At 39.0% G+C, this 14576-nt stretch overlaps 1 protein-coding gene across 1 annotated transcript in view; it reads left to right on the top strand.

The window, feature by feature from the left end:
* Positions 1-14576, top strand: part of ANTXR1 (ANTXR cell adhesion molecule 1) — a 198110-nt gene that overhangs the window by 72243 nt on the left and 111291 nt on the right. The window contains exons 13-14 of the mRNA XM_063448641.1: positions 1207-1302; positions 5767-5808. Of these exons, the coding sequence (XP_063304711.1) occupies positions 1207-1302; positions 5767-5808 (138 nt within the window). The remainder of the gene's footprint in view (positions 1-1206; positions 1303-5766; positions 5809-14576) is intronic.

Here is a 14576-nt window from a genome sequence, read left to right on the forward strand (position 1 = left end):
ACAACTGTCATTTTAGGAATTTTAGGAAGAGTGACAAGTAAGATTGGCGATGTTGTACTACAGATCCTCTAGGGCAGGCGTGCCCAAAAGGTTGATCCCCAGATTTTTTAAAACTACAGCTTGTCATCATAAAAGCGTTCTAAAGACATGCAAAGCATCATGGGAGTTTTAGTTCTACAACATCTGAGGATATAGCTTTTGGACACCCCTGCTCTAGGTTAGCAGCATAATACAGTTCTGAAGTCAATAATTCCCCCCTAGTGTCTTATATTATCAGATCAGATCCCTCATTAAAAGAGGGAAGAACAGGAACTAAAACAAACAAAAAAGGAAGGTAGGGGGCTGACTTGAAACCATTTTAATATCTTTATATAATCTTTATGTTATAGTCTATATCTCATAATGCTTTTTAAATTCATGTATATTGAAATATCTGTAGAAATCACTTGAGTACCTTACAATTGCTCCCTTTCTGAACATCTTCATGCACCCTCAGTCTGATTCCACTTTACCCGGACCCAAAGCTCCGTGTTCTCTCGCCTTTCCTCTGGTTTACCCACTATTATCCATTATTTCTTGCTGATATTACATTTCAGGCAGCATTACTATGATGCACAGTCTGTTCTCAACATCACTGTTAGGTAAACTTAAGTGCTTTTTCCTGCCTGATAAAAAAAAAAAAATCCTGCAGGCAGAAAGAGTGCACAAGAGCAGAAAATTAGTGAGCAATGGGTTGGATAACTTGGAACTCTTCTGAGGATGCAAGAATGGAAGGGGATTGAGGTAAGTAATTAATTTCTTGACAAAATTAAATATTGGTGATTTAAAACATATATATTACGTACATTATAACGTAAATATTGAATTAAAGTATTCAAAAGTTTACTGTCAGTTTTCCTGACAATCTCCAAGTTATTTTTAAAAATGGTATGGAAGGAATTAAATCTAAATTTGCCTCAGGGAAGGTAACACAATTGAAAACCATTTGGCCAAATCAGTGTGATGTTTTCCTACCACTAGGATGCCCTCAAGCAGTCAGTGAAACATACTTGTATCATGCAGTAAATTTTGATTTACTCCTAGTTTTGTGGCATTTCATTTTTTAATTTCTCCTGTGGGGTTCCAAGGGCCCGCTGTTATTTTTGCAACATGTTAATAATAGAGGAAATTCCAATGTCTTTTGATATGTTACATTCTCTCTAACAGGCAGATGGAACCATCCTGGCCATAGCTCTGCTCATCCTCTTCCTCCTGCTGCTTCTTGCCTTGTTGTGGTGGTTTTGGCCTCTTTGTTGTACTGTGGTAAGTTTTTGTATTTGACATTCTTTTAAAAAGATATATAATATCAAACCGACCTCTAAAGGGAGCAAGCGAAAATTAATTTGCTTCTCCAATAAATTGCTAGGACTTATTTTGTTATTTCTGCTATACAGATAAAACATTCTCTCTTCTGCTATTTTCTGGAAATTGTAGCCCATGCTGCTCTTAAATAGATAACTGTAGATGGGTATATGATGATGCATTATATCTTACAAACAATACTAGATTAAGAGCTTTATTGTGTGAAGCTGGGAGGAAGTGATCGACTGTTACTTCCTCCGAGCCAGCCGATATTACAGGGACTCAGTTGCACTCTTAAAGGGAGGCGACCGACTGGGCCCCTGTTTAGCTAGTAGGTGGCCGCAAATTATATATAATAACCTGGAAATCACACACACACACACACACACACACAATCTGACATACAAAGTACAAAGTATGTCAGATTGTGTGTTTGATTTATGGAATATTGTATATGATTTGCAGGTGTCAGGGAGCCACATTAAAAATTCAGGAGACTCCCGAACATTCCAGGAGAGTTGAGATGTCTGTAATGGTTGAACATAGAAAACATAGCTTCCAACATTCTAAATGAACAAAGAGGGGATTTGAGTCAGCACAGAAACAGGATTGAAAGTGTTTAACTGTAACAATGCAAGGACAGAGAAGATTAATTGCACTGTTGCACTGTGTGTAGTCAGAAAGCATCAGAGATACTTGCGTATGAGTAACGAATACAAAATGGTTGACCTCCCATAATGCAGATAACACAGAAACGGTATTAGATAGTATGTTATAACAATTATTATAAGTTGAAGATGAAATGGAATTACCGGACACTCCAAGCACGATACGTACTACTGCTTATTGTAGTGTTTATGGTACTTGGAAGTTGCCCCTTCGCCTACTAGCTCAATTCAGTGCACAGTGCTGTGAGTTGGGTATGGAGCCCACTTGCACTGTGTGCTCGCTGCTCCAATACTTAGAGAGATTCCCCATATGGCAATAGTTGGAGTGGGTGGTGCTGCAGATAAACAAGGAAACCAAGAGAATGCATGGAATTTAAATGGTACGTTTAATAATGCACAGCTTCCTACCAAAATAGCCACATCAATATAATTTAGTGATTATGGGGCTTATGTCTTAAATTATAGTTTTTTTTTACTAGTTGTGTTTCCATTATGCTTTCCATTGCTGTCACCAAAGATCACATACTTTTTTGTTTAAATGACAGCATTAAAAAAAGAAAGGTACAAACATCTACTTCCCCAATATGCAGATAGTATCTTCATGACACTATACAGAGTCACCCACAGGGGTTATGCAATCAAAACTGGCCAAATATGGTTATATAATTACCTATTACAACTGAATCATTTTGATCTGTCCAGTTTGCTAAATCTGTATTTATTTATTTTTCCATTGCTCTCTTATCCATGCATTTTCAATTCAGTCTACTGGGTGGTAAATTAAAAATGCAGAGATATCAAGAGAAAAATATTTAATCAAATTCCACTGGCAGCCTGCACCTGGAAAGGAATGACCTGCTGTAATAGCTATGTACATAGTGAGTTCATTCCCACATAATATAATCTGCTAAGAGAAAACAGAGGTAGCACAACTTGCCAATATTCCCAATAAAATAACACCAGTATGTTGTTATAAGAGATGTTGCTCAAGAAGCTAATATTGTCTAAACGTATGGTGCCGTAATCCTTCTTCAAGATGGGATTAAAGTAAACTTTGTGTATTACTATTTTAAATGCTATTCTTAATGCAAACAGCTTTGTGTACCAGTGAAAGATGTTATTTATTTAGCTTCTGCTCGTTTTGTTACTTGCATGATACTTATGATGTTACAGTTGTAGCTTTAAACCAGCGTTTCCCAATTGGTGTTCTGTGGAACCGTGGGGTTCCGCGAGAACACAAATGGTGTTCCGCCGTAATTTCACCAAACAAAATGGGCGCCGGGATTTGATCGGTTAACAGGGGCCCTGCAGCCCAGAGAGGGAGCAGCATGCATAGCATTGCAAAGGCTGGAGTGAGCATGCAGTAGCTCACTCCCATCAGCCTCAGCCAGCATATCCAGGACCACAAGGTAAGTTAACAGGAGAGTGGCTCTGATGTATGTCAGATTGTGTGTGTGTGTGTGTGTGTGTGTGTGTGAGTGTGTGTATGTGCCAGTGTTTGTATGTGTCACTGTGAGTTTGTGTATGCCAGTGTGGGTGTGTGTACGTGCCAGTGTGTATCAGTGTGTTTTTATGTGCCAATGTGTATTTGTGTGTCAGTGTGTATATGACAGCGTGTGTATCTGTGTGTCAAGGTCTGTGTATGTGTCAATGTGTGTGTCTGAGTGTGAGTGTGTGTATGTGCCAGTGTGTGTATGTTTGTACGTGGCAGTATATGTGCATACATCCCAGCAATCAAACACCAACACAATATGCAAACACACTCGTGCAAATGCCCAGCAGCCCCACTGGACCCCAGGGAAAGCGAGAATCCACCCCAGCACTTCCAAAGGTAGGAAGGCTGGGGGGATTGAATTTTAAAAAAAATGTGAGTGTGTTTGTGTGTGTCTGTTAGTGAGTGTTTGTGTGTGTGTGTGTGTGTCCGTTAGTATGTGTGTGTCTTAGTATGTGTGTGTCTGTTAGTGTGTGTGTATGCATGTCTGTTAGTGAGTGTGTATGCTTGTCTGTTAGCGACTGAGTATGCGTGTCTGTTAGTGACTGTATGCATGTATTTTAGCAACTGTGTGTGTCTGTTAATGAGTGTGTATGTGGGTCTGTCAGTGAATATGTGTGTCTGACACTGAGTGTATATGTGTCTGTCAGGGAGTGTGTATGTGTATTTAGAAGGCAGGGCAGGGGAGGAGGGGTCCTGAGTTTTGTCATGCCTAGGACAGTACAAAATCAGGATACACGACTATACACCAACTGTACACAGAAAAGCACACCTGCTCCTAGGTACTACTATCTGTTTACTATCTGCGCTACGGCGCCAAAAAATGTGGGTGGTTCCACGTTGTTAGCACATTATGTCATAGGGTTCCATGGGAAACATTAATTGGGAACCCCTGCTTTAAGCTGTAGAGCAATATCTAACGCATATATATTGAAATAACAAAGGTTTGGAAAACAGTGCAACTGGGGATCAGATGCCGCCTCAGGGTATTTATGTCATAATCATTCTCCTGTAATACAATAGCACATTTTGTATTACATCACTGATATAACTGATCATGTACTCAACATAACCTTTTCAATGACGTGATGCTCAATGACGTGATGGATTACAGCGGCATGATGTAATCAGATTAATGGAATTTGTTAAACGTTTGTTTCTACAATAAAACAAGCTTAAATTTTGAGTTATTTCTGTGAATTGATTGCATAAAAACTGACTGTTAATCACAAATATGCATCGTTTATGTAGATGCGTATTCTAAGTAAACAAATGTATTATGTGTTTTGGATGTTGCCCTTGAAGGAAAACGGTCAATTCCCTGGAATTTACATTGTTGGATAAGACATTGAATTTTACCCTTAATTTGTATTGAACTTTTTTTATGACGAGCTTCAGTTTCTTTTCAATTTGTATTCATGATTTATCAAGCATCATCATAAACCAGTCCAGACAAATCAAAGCTTGGGCAAACATTTTTATTTTTACATGTCACAAATATTTGATATATAGAGGGTTAGGTGAAGATAGTATTAAATATTCTGGGAATTGAAAAGTTCCTCTTTAGGTAGAGAACCCCAATACAGAATTCAACACTCATTCAGAGTTTGCCCCCTGTCTAAAACGAATGCATGAAAAACTTTGGTGTGATCACTCATCAAATTAACATGGTCATTATTTTTTTTTATTTCTATGAAACGTTTATCCATCTGTAACATAGAGATGAAAATTGAAAAAATAAAAATTTTAAAAGTTATATGGAAATGACTGGTAAATTCTGCCGCAGATATGCCTATTAAAATTACATTTCATAGTTATATAACCAAGCATTCGTTTATCTACTTTATATAATATCGTAATGCTGCTGGGCCACTTGTACAGTGTAAGATTTAATGGTGGTTGCTCGGTGGATGTGATTATTGGTTTTTGAAAAGCTGGCGTGTACACAGAATATGCATGCAAAAGGAAACGGCTTTCAAAATGCTGGTCAAATACAAAATTCCAGCACACAACTGAATTATGAGAGAGCAACTAATCTCAGGGGATCGTACTGATCCTTTGCACTCAGTAACTTTTCCAAAATCATATGGGATCATTGTCTAGGCTGGATATTTGGATCCCAAATTAATTCTATTGTAATACTAGACGTGAACTGTATTTTATACACTATACTGTTATACTAGACCTGAAACGTATTCGATACATTGTATTCTATGTTCACACTATTTGTCTAATTAACAATCCGTTTTTGTGAATTTTTTTCAGATTATTAAAGCACCACCTCCACCACCAGAAGAAGACAGTGAGGTATGGAAAATACAATGTTCAATATATAGATAGAAGTCTGCTTGTAAATAATTTCCACGTTTCCAGATGCTTTTGATATCGTGCTACATTATGACTGCTAGAAAGGGCCAATTTTTTTCATACACATTTCCAAGAACTTGGATGGGTTTCACGCATTTACTGTCTAGATAATACTTGACTTTCAGGGGTAGTAGTAATGAAAGTGGAATTGTACTTGTGTTTACAACGTGCATGTGATGCATGCCAAGGTCCTAATGATGAATTCTTAGACATAAAGGATATACTTGGACAGTCTTGTGATTCTAATATTCCTTTTCTGATGACAACACATATATGAGTGCTCTAGAGACTTCATCTGTGCTTCTGGCAGTGAGTGGGTAGGAAATGCAAACTTGGTTCCTCAAGCTGTTTGCGTCCTCTTCCTGTTATTAACCCATAGTAGGCTTTCAAATCAACAAGACTGATTTAGAGAGGGTTAACAAATGATCATGACCAGCTCTAATCCCGTTGCTAGTGGTAATGGAGATGTGGCATCACAAAGTGCCAGGATGCTTCAGAGTTTTCCTAGTTGCGTTAACAGAGGGGGAGTGGAATTTTATATTAAGTGGTACCCAACTGAATATTGACAGACTACATTACTCAGAATGGCTTCTCCATGTCACATGTCTAAAAAGTGCATGAGGTGTGAGATTGGCTAGTTATTACATATTTCTAAATGTCATCTGATCACAAACAGTGAAGCTTCCCCTTCATAGCTCACAGATCCCACCCTAAATTTACCCATACCTCAACAAACAACTTAGTACCGTTATTTAAAATGTACTTTGGAAGAAGGCCCACAGACATGATGTGTGTAACAGACATGATGCAGAAATCTCCAGATACTAATAATTAAAGCTTGAAATTATAATTTCATTGATTTACTTTTTTTTTTTTAAAGATTTATGAGAAAATGTCAAAAAAACATTTCTTTCAGTAAATGTCACTTTCAGTGTAAACCTTAATTGTTTTTTGTTTTTTTAAATGGCATGGTGCCTGAAAATAATTTAATTGGTATGTTTTTAGGATGTATAAAGACATCCAGATGCTAGTTCCTTCACTTGAGGGGGGTGAATATTAAAGTGGCATAGAGGGTTCAGTGGGTGAGGACATGTCCTGAAATGACTGCGTTTTCTGCATCTGGAATGTTTCCTCATATGCCACTTGCAAGAGAGGTGCTCAGATGTTTTTGCTAGTTTAGGCAGTACAGTCACCTCACGAAGAGCTGGTACTTCATGTGTCTCAATTTTCTACTCAAGCCATACAATATGTACACATATATATTTACAGACCTTCATAATACTAACATCATCTACATGCATTAATCAATGTTTTTCTCAAGGGATGCTAATTTGCATTTGCAGCATAATTAAAGCACCATCATTCATTCATAGCACTCTACAATTTGTATGTGATTGTGTATATGTTTCATAGCAATCTACAATTTCTATACATTTGTATGTGTCATTATGAGTACGTCATTTTCAATGCATAAGACAGTAATATAAAAGAATACATGATAAATACTTTTGCTCACTCACAATCTAGTTATCTCAGACCATGCAGAGCCAAACAGTGTGTTTATGTGTTAAAACATACAGGACATGACAATCTAATTGAAAAATGAAATGTATTCACTTAAATATGAGTTATGTTATGTTGGCAATCTACTTGCAAAATGCAGGCCAAAATATCAGATTTAAAAACAAAAAATCTCAAATTTGGATGCGTTGCAGATTTTTTTTTTTTCTGACTGAACTTTTTTGACCTGTGTACCTTTCTGTACATTATAAATTTCTAAAAACGTGCAGCGATGTGTTCACTAAAATGCACCAGGTGTGAGAGTAGGGTTGCCAGATTCAATATGATTTACTGGCCACATATAGAGTTATTCACTAAACTCTAAATTCTATCTTATTATATCCACGTAGCAAAATTGAGACTAAAATAGCTGCTATGGAGAAATTCTTCAGCTCACCTATACTTCAATGATGCCATTCAATTTGTGTTATCTACGATTTGGAGTATAGTGATTAATCCAGTGGCAGAACATAACTTGGCATGAACATTTTTATTTTCAATACATGCCTTCCAACATTAGGAGATATGAAAGAGGACATAACGTGGCATGACAGTGGCACGCCACACTGGTAAATGAGTGACAGGTAGAGATGTCGCGAACATAAAATTTTCCGTTTGCAAACGGCGAACGCAAACTTCCGCAAATGTTCGCAACCGGGCGAACCGCCATAGACTTCAATAGGCAGGCGAATTTTAAAACCCACAGGGACTCATTCTGGCCACAATAGTGATGGAAAAGTTGTTTCAAGGGGACTAACACCTGGACTGTGGCATGCCGGAGGGGGATCCATGGCAAAACTTCCATGGAAAATTACAGAGTCTGGTTTTAATCCATAAAGGGCATAAATCACCTAACATTCTTAAATTGTTTGGAATAACGTGCTTTAAAACATCAGGTATGATGTTGTATCGATCAGGTAGTGTAAGGGTTACGCCCGCTTCACAGTGACAGACCAAACTCCCCGTTTAACACACCGCAAACAACCGCAAACAGTCCATTTGCACAACCGCAAACTACCCATTTGCACAAGGTTGGATACCAAGCTAGCCATGTCCCGTTCCTTGTCCTCACTAATGTTATTGAAGGTCTCTTCCTACACCCAGCCAAGTACAACACCAAGGGTCCCCGAAAGGTGACAACAAGCCCCCTGTATTTTTTTTTTTTTTAAATGTACACTACTTTTACACCAGATATGAGTTGCACTGGTGTGACACTGTGCCCTTGCAGGCCCTGAAACGCACACGTGTGAAGGAAACTGACTGCTATTATTTCACAGTCAAATTTCTAGTTTTTTTTTTTATGTACACTACTGTTACACCAGATATGAGTTCCACTGGTGTGACACTGTGCCCTGGCAGGCCCTGAAACGCACACGTGTGAAGGAAACTGACTGCTATTAGATTACAGTCAAAAAAGTTTTTTGTTTTTTTTAAATGCAAGCTATTGTGACACCAGATATGAGTGGTGGCACTGGGCAAGTGGGCACAGTATATGCTGTGAGCCTGACACACACGCTGGCAGGCAGGCAACTGCAATTAGATTACACAGAAGAAAAAAAAAAGCAGACTGATGTTCTAGCCCTAAAAAGGGCTTTTTGGGGTGCTGTCCTTACAGCAGAGATCAGATGAGTCTTTCAGGACTGTAGTGGACACTGAATACACTAGCCTAGTTTTCGATAACCCTATTAAATCAGCAGCAGCTACACTGTCCCTCCTCTCACTAAGAATGCAGCTTACGGGGGGCGGGGTCTAGCTGTCATGGAGGAAAGACGCACTTCGTGTGAGCTCCCTCAATATCTCACTTTAAGCAGCTATCAACAAGCGAATTTCACCCCAGAAGGGGATGACCCAGCAATGTTGCCCCTACCTGACCGACCCGACATGCTTAATAGCAGTCAGCAACTCGGCAGAGTCTTACTTACCTCCGCGTGGCAAGTGTGGCCTGGTGCTCACCGGGCGGGAGAGGCGGCCGATCTCCCGATCCTGGGATGCCCAGGAGCAGCTACTTCCCGGCAGGAGCTCCGTTACCCCCCTCCTCAGACCGGTGGGGGTTATCCCGGTCCACCCCTGAGAGGCTGTCTGGAGCTAATGGACGCACAGAGCACAGCTGCCCAGGCTGACATACTCATCTGCGACTCTCCCAATATGGCGGCAGCCGCGTGTCCTCATGGTACCAGCAAAGCATGGCAGGATATTGAGTTTAAGCTGGACAGACTCTTTAATCAATTTTGGAAGCAAATAACAAGCAGGAAGCCCCAACAAGTTCCACCACAGCCCCAACAAGCTCCACCACAGCTAAGCGAACAGTCCCCATTAAAATCCACCAACGCAAAAGGCGTCGAAGACGGGACCGGAGGCGCAAACAGAAATGCAGAGCCTGCCGCCCCGTCAAGCACTCACCTCCACCTTAAGCCACCACAATCCCGCACCGGACGTGAAGCACCACCGGGACAGATCCGACCACCCGACAAAACAAGCTTCCACCACCTCAAGCCGCGAACCCGGCACTCAGCCAGAGACTTGCCTTTGTTGTTCCAGGTATCAGGGACTCCCAGGGTCTGCACCTGGCGCCCAAAAAGGTTCGGATGAGCACAAGCAGTAAACAGCAGCCTGCCAAGCATGTCCCACTATAGCCGATCCTCCACACCATGCCTTTGATCACATGAACTGCTCTCTGCACATTAACTAATCGTAAAGTAGCAAGCGTTTAAACATGTCATTATTTCACCTCCTAAAGAGTTTATTTTCGTAGTTCCTTACATGCCTTTACCTTTCATGTATTATGTTATTCACTAGTCTCATCTCATGGGGCGACTCACACTTGATTTATAACTAGTGGTGGAGCTGCTGATATAAATACACAGTTGATAACGTGCAAGCTACACCCTAAACATGACAGCCATCTTTCACAACAATGTACTGCTATATACTCATACCCTCAGTGCAACTAGCCATGATATACGCACGTTTAGCCTAGCATACTCAAATATAACACACTTCTGTCAAAAAAAAAAAAAAAAAAAGAATGCAGATTCAGAATTAATCTAAATTGTATGCTGTCTAGGAGGTGGAAGGGTCTTGGAGGGAGGGTCTGCTGCTGATTGGCTGGAATGTGTCTGCTGACTGTGAGATACAGGGTCAAAGTTTACTCAATGATGACGACTAGGGGGCGGACGGAACATCGCAAATGTTCACCGTCCGTGGCGAACGCGAACAAGCTATGTTCGCCAGGAACTATTCGCCAGCGAACCATTCGGGACATCTCTAGTGACAGGCTGGCTGACAGCCTGTATTGTCACTCACAGTCCACCCTATCTCATTGCTTGCTGTGTAGATGTTGGATGATCTGGTTCTGTAAAAGAAGATTTACAGTGAGCAGTTGTTTTTGTTTTTTCATGTTTTATATTTCCTATCCTCGTGAACCGATATTAGTCAGGCAAGTGAGTTTACATTCCTCTAGACATGTGTGGCTTCAGTAATACTATTTGGAACTTGTTTTCTTGTTAGGTCTTCAAAGTCTCTGAAGCTATTTAAATCTTCCTGCTGAGCATGTAGAACTAGATGTTTTTAAGCATGCCCCAAAGTGCCCCAAAAGCCTCTTCTTCCCCTGAGACTAAGTTTGCTTTTAATTTGTGAGACTTTTTTCAATGATTGAAATGTCCTTTTAGTACTTGAGACTACTTCTTAGTCATTGAGGCCTCCTTTTTGTTTACTTGTTTTCAATGATTAAGATTTGCTATTCAAGTGTTCTAACTGTTTTTAAATATTCTGGTATGCAAGGCTGTCTTACAACGACTGAGACTTCTCCCTATAAACAAGACTGCTTTCTATAAACTGAACCTTCCTTCTGAGCCTGATTTCCAAAGACAAAAACAAGCTTCTGTGTTAGACTGCTTTCCCAACTTTATGACTTCTCTGACATGAGCAAGCCTGCTTCTGGAGCAGACATCCATGAATAAGAAGAGACATTTGTAATGAATTGGATTTTTAATTTCCTAATGCTTCCCCTGAAATCAGTTTTGTCATGTATTCCAAATTGTGAGAATGCTTTGAAAGTTAAAGGCGTTCTCACTACATATATGTGACTGCTTTCCAAATGGTTAAGCCTTTAATCCAATATGTGAGACAGCTTTCCAGTGTTTGAGGGTTTCTTCTACTGTTCAAGACTATTTTAGTATGTTTGAGAGTTCTATCTGGTATCCAAGGCTGCTTTCCAAGGACTACAACTTCCTCCAATAAATAAGACTGCTTTCCAATAACCGATAGCGTTATGCAATATTACAAGTGTGAATTGTCAGATAGTCAAAGTGAATTTCACATTTTAGGCTAAGATAGCGGAAACATTATCTATATTAGCCATGTTTTCAGTTTTCAATTTTGGGCTATAATAAAGTGTTCTTGCATAGCAAGACAACTTAATATTATCTCACATATATGTTATTATTCTTATTATAGCCAAATTTACCACCCTAACTCCTCCCACAGTTTTTACACTACATAGACAAAAATATACCAAAACGTGCGGATTGTTTCCGATTGGTGTGCTATTACTTTGTGGAACGTTTCGCTGAATGGTTCACGGAATATCGTCGTTTTCGAGGCAAAATTGGTCCCATAGGAATGAATGGCAAAATGTTCAAAGCTAGAGTGGGAGCTGGCAAAAGCTGAAATAAAGCCTTCATTTGTAATACTTCAGAGACATACTATGCATCAAAATGTAGGTCTGGGTGATTCTCACAATATAAAGATCTTCGCTGTAGGATGTATAGTTTTTAAAATACGACCGTTTGAAGATGGCAACCGCCAAAATACTCTGACCTGTGCCCGGCTGCAGCAGCAAGTGATGTCATAGACAGGGCCTTTTGTACACCTGCTAATGTTTTTATAAATGTATGTTTTAATGTAACTTTGAAGCACTTTGGGCAACAACATTGCAATTAAATGTGCTATATAAACTGGTGGAGGCAAGAACACTTCACACAATTTCCCCAGAAATTGTAGCTTTTCTAGTTATTATTATTATTATTAGAATTATTCACTAAATTACTGATTTAGGTCAAGATGTAGCTGTAGCTGAGCTAGAACATTGCTCAAAATCCCCTGCCATAGCTTAAATTAGAGTTTGGTGGACAACCCTTCGTATTCACTTTCCTAACAATTAGCACTTTAACAAATGACTGAGTGACTTTCTTCTGGTACAGGAGTCTACTTTCCCCATTATTGAGACTCACTTCCTGACTGTTTCCATTTGTGGAACAGGAATCCATAATAATGTTATTGTGCTTTATTTAGATTGGTTTAAACAGGGTCAAACAACAGTAGACATACATATCATGACAATAGGAAGAGCAATGCAACAAAGATCCATCTTTAAAAAAAAAAAGCTAAGTGCAAGTTCATCAAATATCAGTGCAGAAAAAAACTGTATAACAGCAAACTGATAAAAACAAAATCAAAACAAAAACATTTTATTTTTATCTCTTGTAATTAAAGTTTTTTGCACTGTAATTTTTTCTTTCTTTTTTCATGTGAGTTCTGCCAACTTAACATCCAGTTGGTAATTATTAATACCACTTTGTCTGTGAGAGTGGCGCCCTACACTGTATTTTCACTTTGCTGTTATACAGTTTTTTCTGCACTGATGTTTTAAGGGATATAGGGAGTGCGTCCTTACTGTAGAGGCCTGCCTGCACTTGTTCTGTTTGGTCATCTCACTATTTCAGATCTTGCAAGTTCATCAAACAATTAAAATTGAAAAGGGTCAAACAGTACTGTGATGACTCCTTTGGGTTAGCAACTGATATAATCCATAGATGGATTCCCTATATTAAAGGAAGAGAATCTGAGAGAAAGTGGATCTGGGACATGAAATAAAGCAGGAAAGCACAGGAAATGCAATATTTGTTCTGGGTTGGCAGTGTCCAATGTAATGAGCTCATTCTGTCAGTGCTAGGGCAGAAACATACAATGGTCTTGGAAAACTGTAACCTAAGCCTGATGGAGTGAGGGTAAAATACAGAATAAACGAGTAGGAGATATTTATGGAAGTGAGGGAAGGAGGGAGGAAGGATGGAATTAATTAAATGTCCTACATGAGCCCTAGCTTAGCATGGTGAGGTTTTCTTTAAGAAGGTAGAGTATGTCAGTTAATCCCAGGTCCCATTTTTTTGGTGAAAAGTGCCCTAATGGTAAGGGTCTCTGTAAAATACTTGGGGGGGGGGATATAATGGACAGCCATTAGTTCAGTAGTTTAATTACGGGAAATCTACTGAAATCTGTAACAATAAGACACTATTGCTCAATTGGCCTAAATGATTGACACCACACCATAATTAGAATTCAGGGATTATAACTCAATCACCTAATTTAAGGCAGTATTTAACGGGGTTATTTACTAAAATGAGAATTAAAAGTGAAGTTATATTTTAAATCTAAAGTAGCTGGAGTGAAAGCATAGCTGATTAAGAGAATTCTTTCAGTTTGGCTATTTTGACCTGAAATTTGAAATTCACTTTGAATTCTCACTTTAGTAATAAACTCTGTCAAACTACAATAACTACCATCACTTTTTCAAAAAGTACACTTTCTCAATAAACAAAAAATATCTATGTGCACACTCCACTGCGTTCTGCCAAGTGATGTTAAAAATATATTTTATTTGTCTTTGTATAAAACATGTGTCTGCTTGATGTCATTATAGTCCTTTCTTTTATAGCTAGCGGCATGGCTTGACTTCGGCATTAGTACAGCTGTTTTAATTAGCAGGGAGTGCTGAATAAGCAGTGGTTCATCCAAACATTGCTTCCAGCGCAAACTGATTTTGTTATGATCTGTATCCCAGCATGTGCAGGCAGGCACAATAAGCTCAGATCTCACGCAGTATTGAACCTTTGGTATTTCTCCTTAGACCTGTGCTGTGCTGTGTAGAAATAATTTCAAGCTCTTCTAGAGATATCGAAATGCATTTGTTATTAAATAATTATCTTTATTTTTTTCAACTTAATTTATAGAAATGTTGGAACTCAGTATTACCTATATTTACAGCTTTTCTGGTTTGCGTAGGACTACAGAATGGTTGATATATTTCCTACCTCTGTTATAGCTCAGTAAGTGGAAAAATTATATTTATAAATTAATTTGGATTTCTC

Source organism: Pelobates fuscus, chromosome 3 (assembly GCF_036172605.1).
Source record: "Pelobates fuscus isolate aPelFus1 chromosome 3, aPelFus1.pri, whole genome shotgun sequence".
NCBI classification, from domain to species: Eukaryota; Metazoa; Chordata; class Amphibia; order Anura; family Pelobatidae; genus Pelobates; species Pelobates fuscus.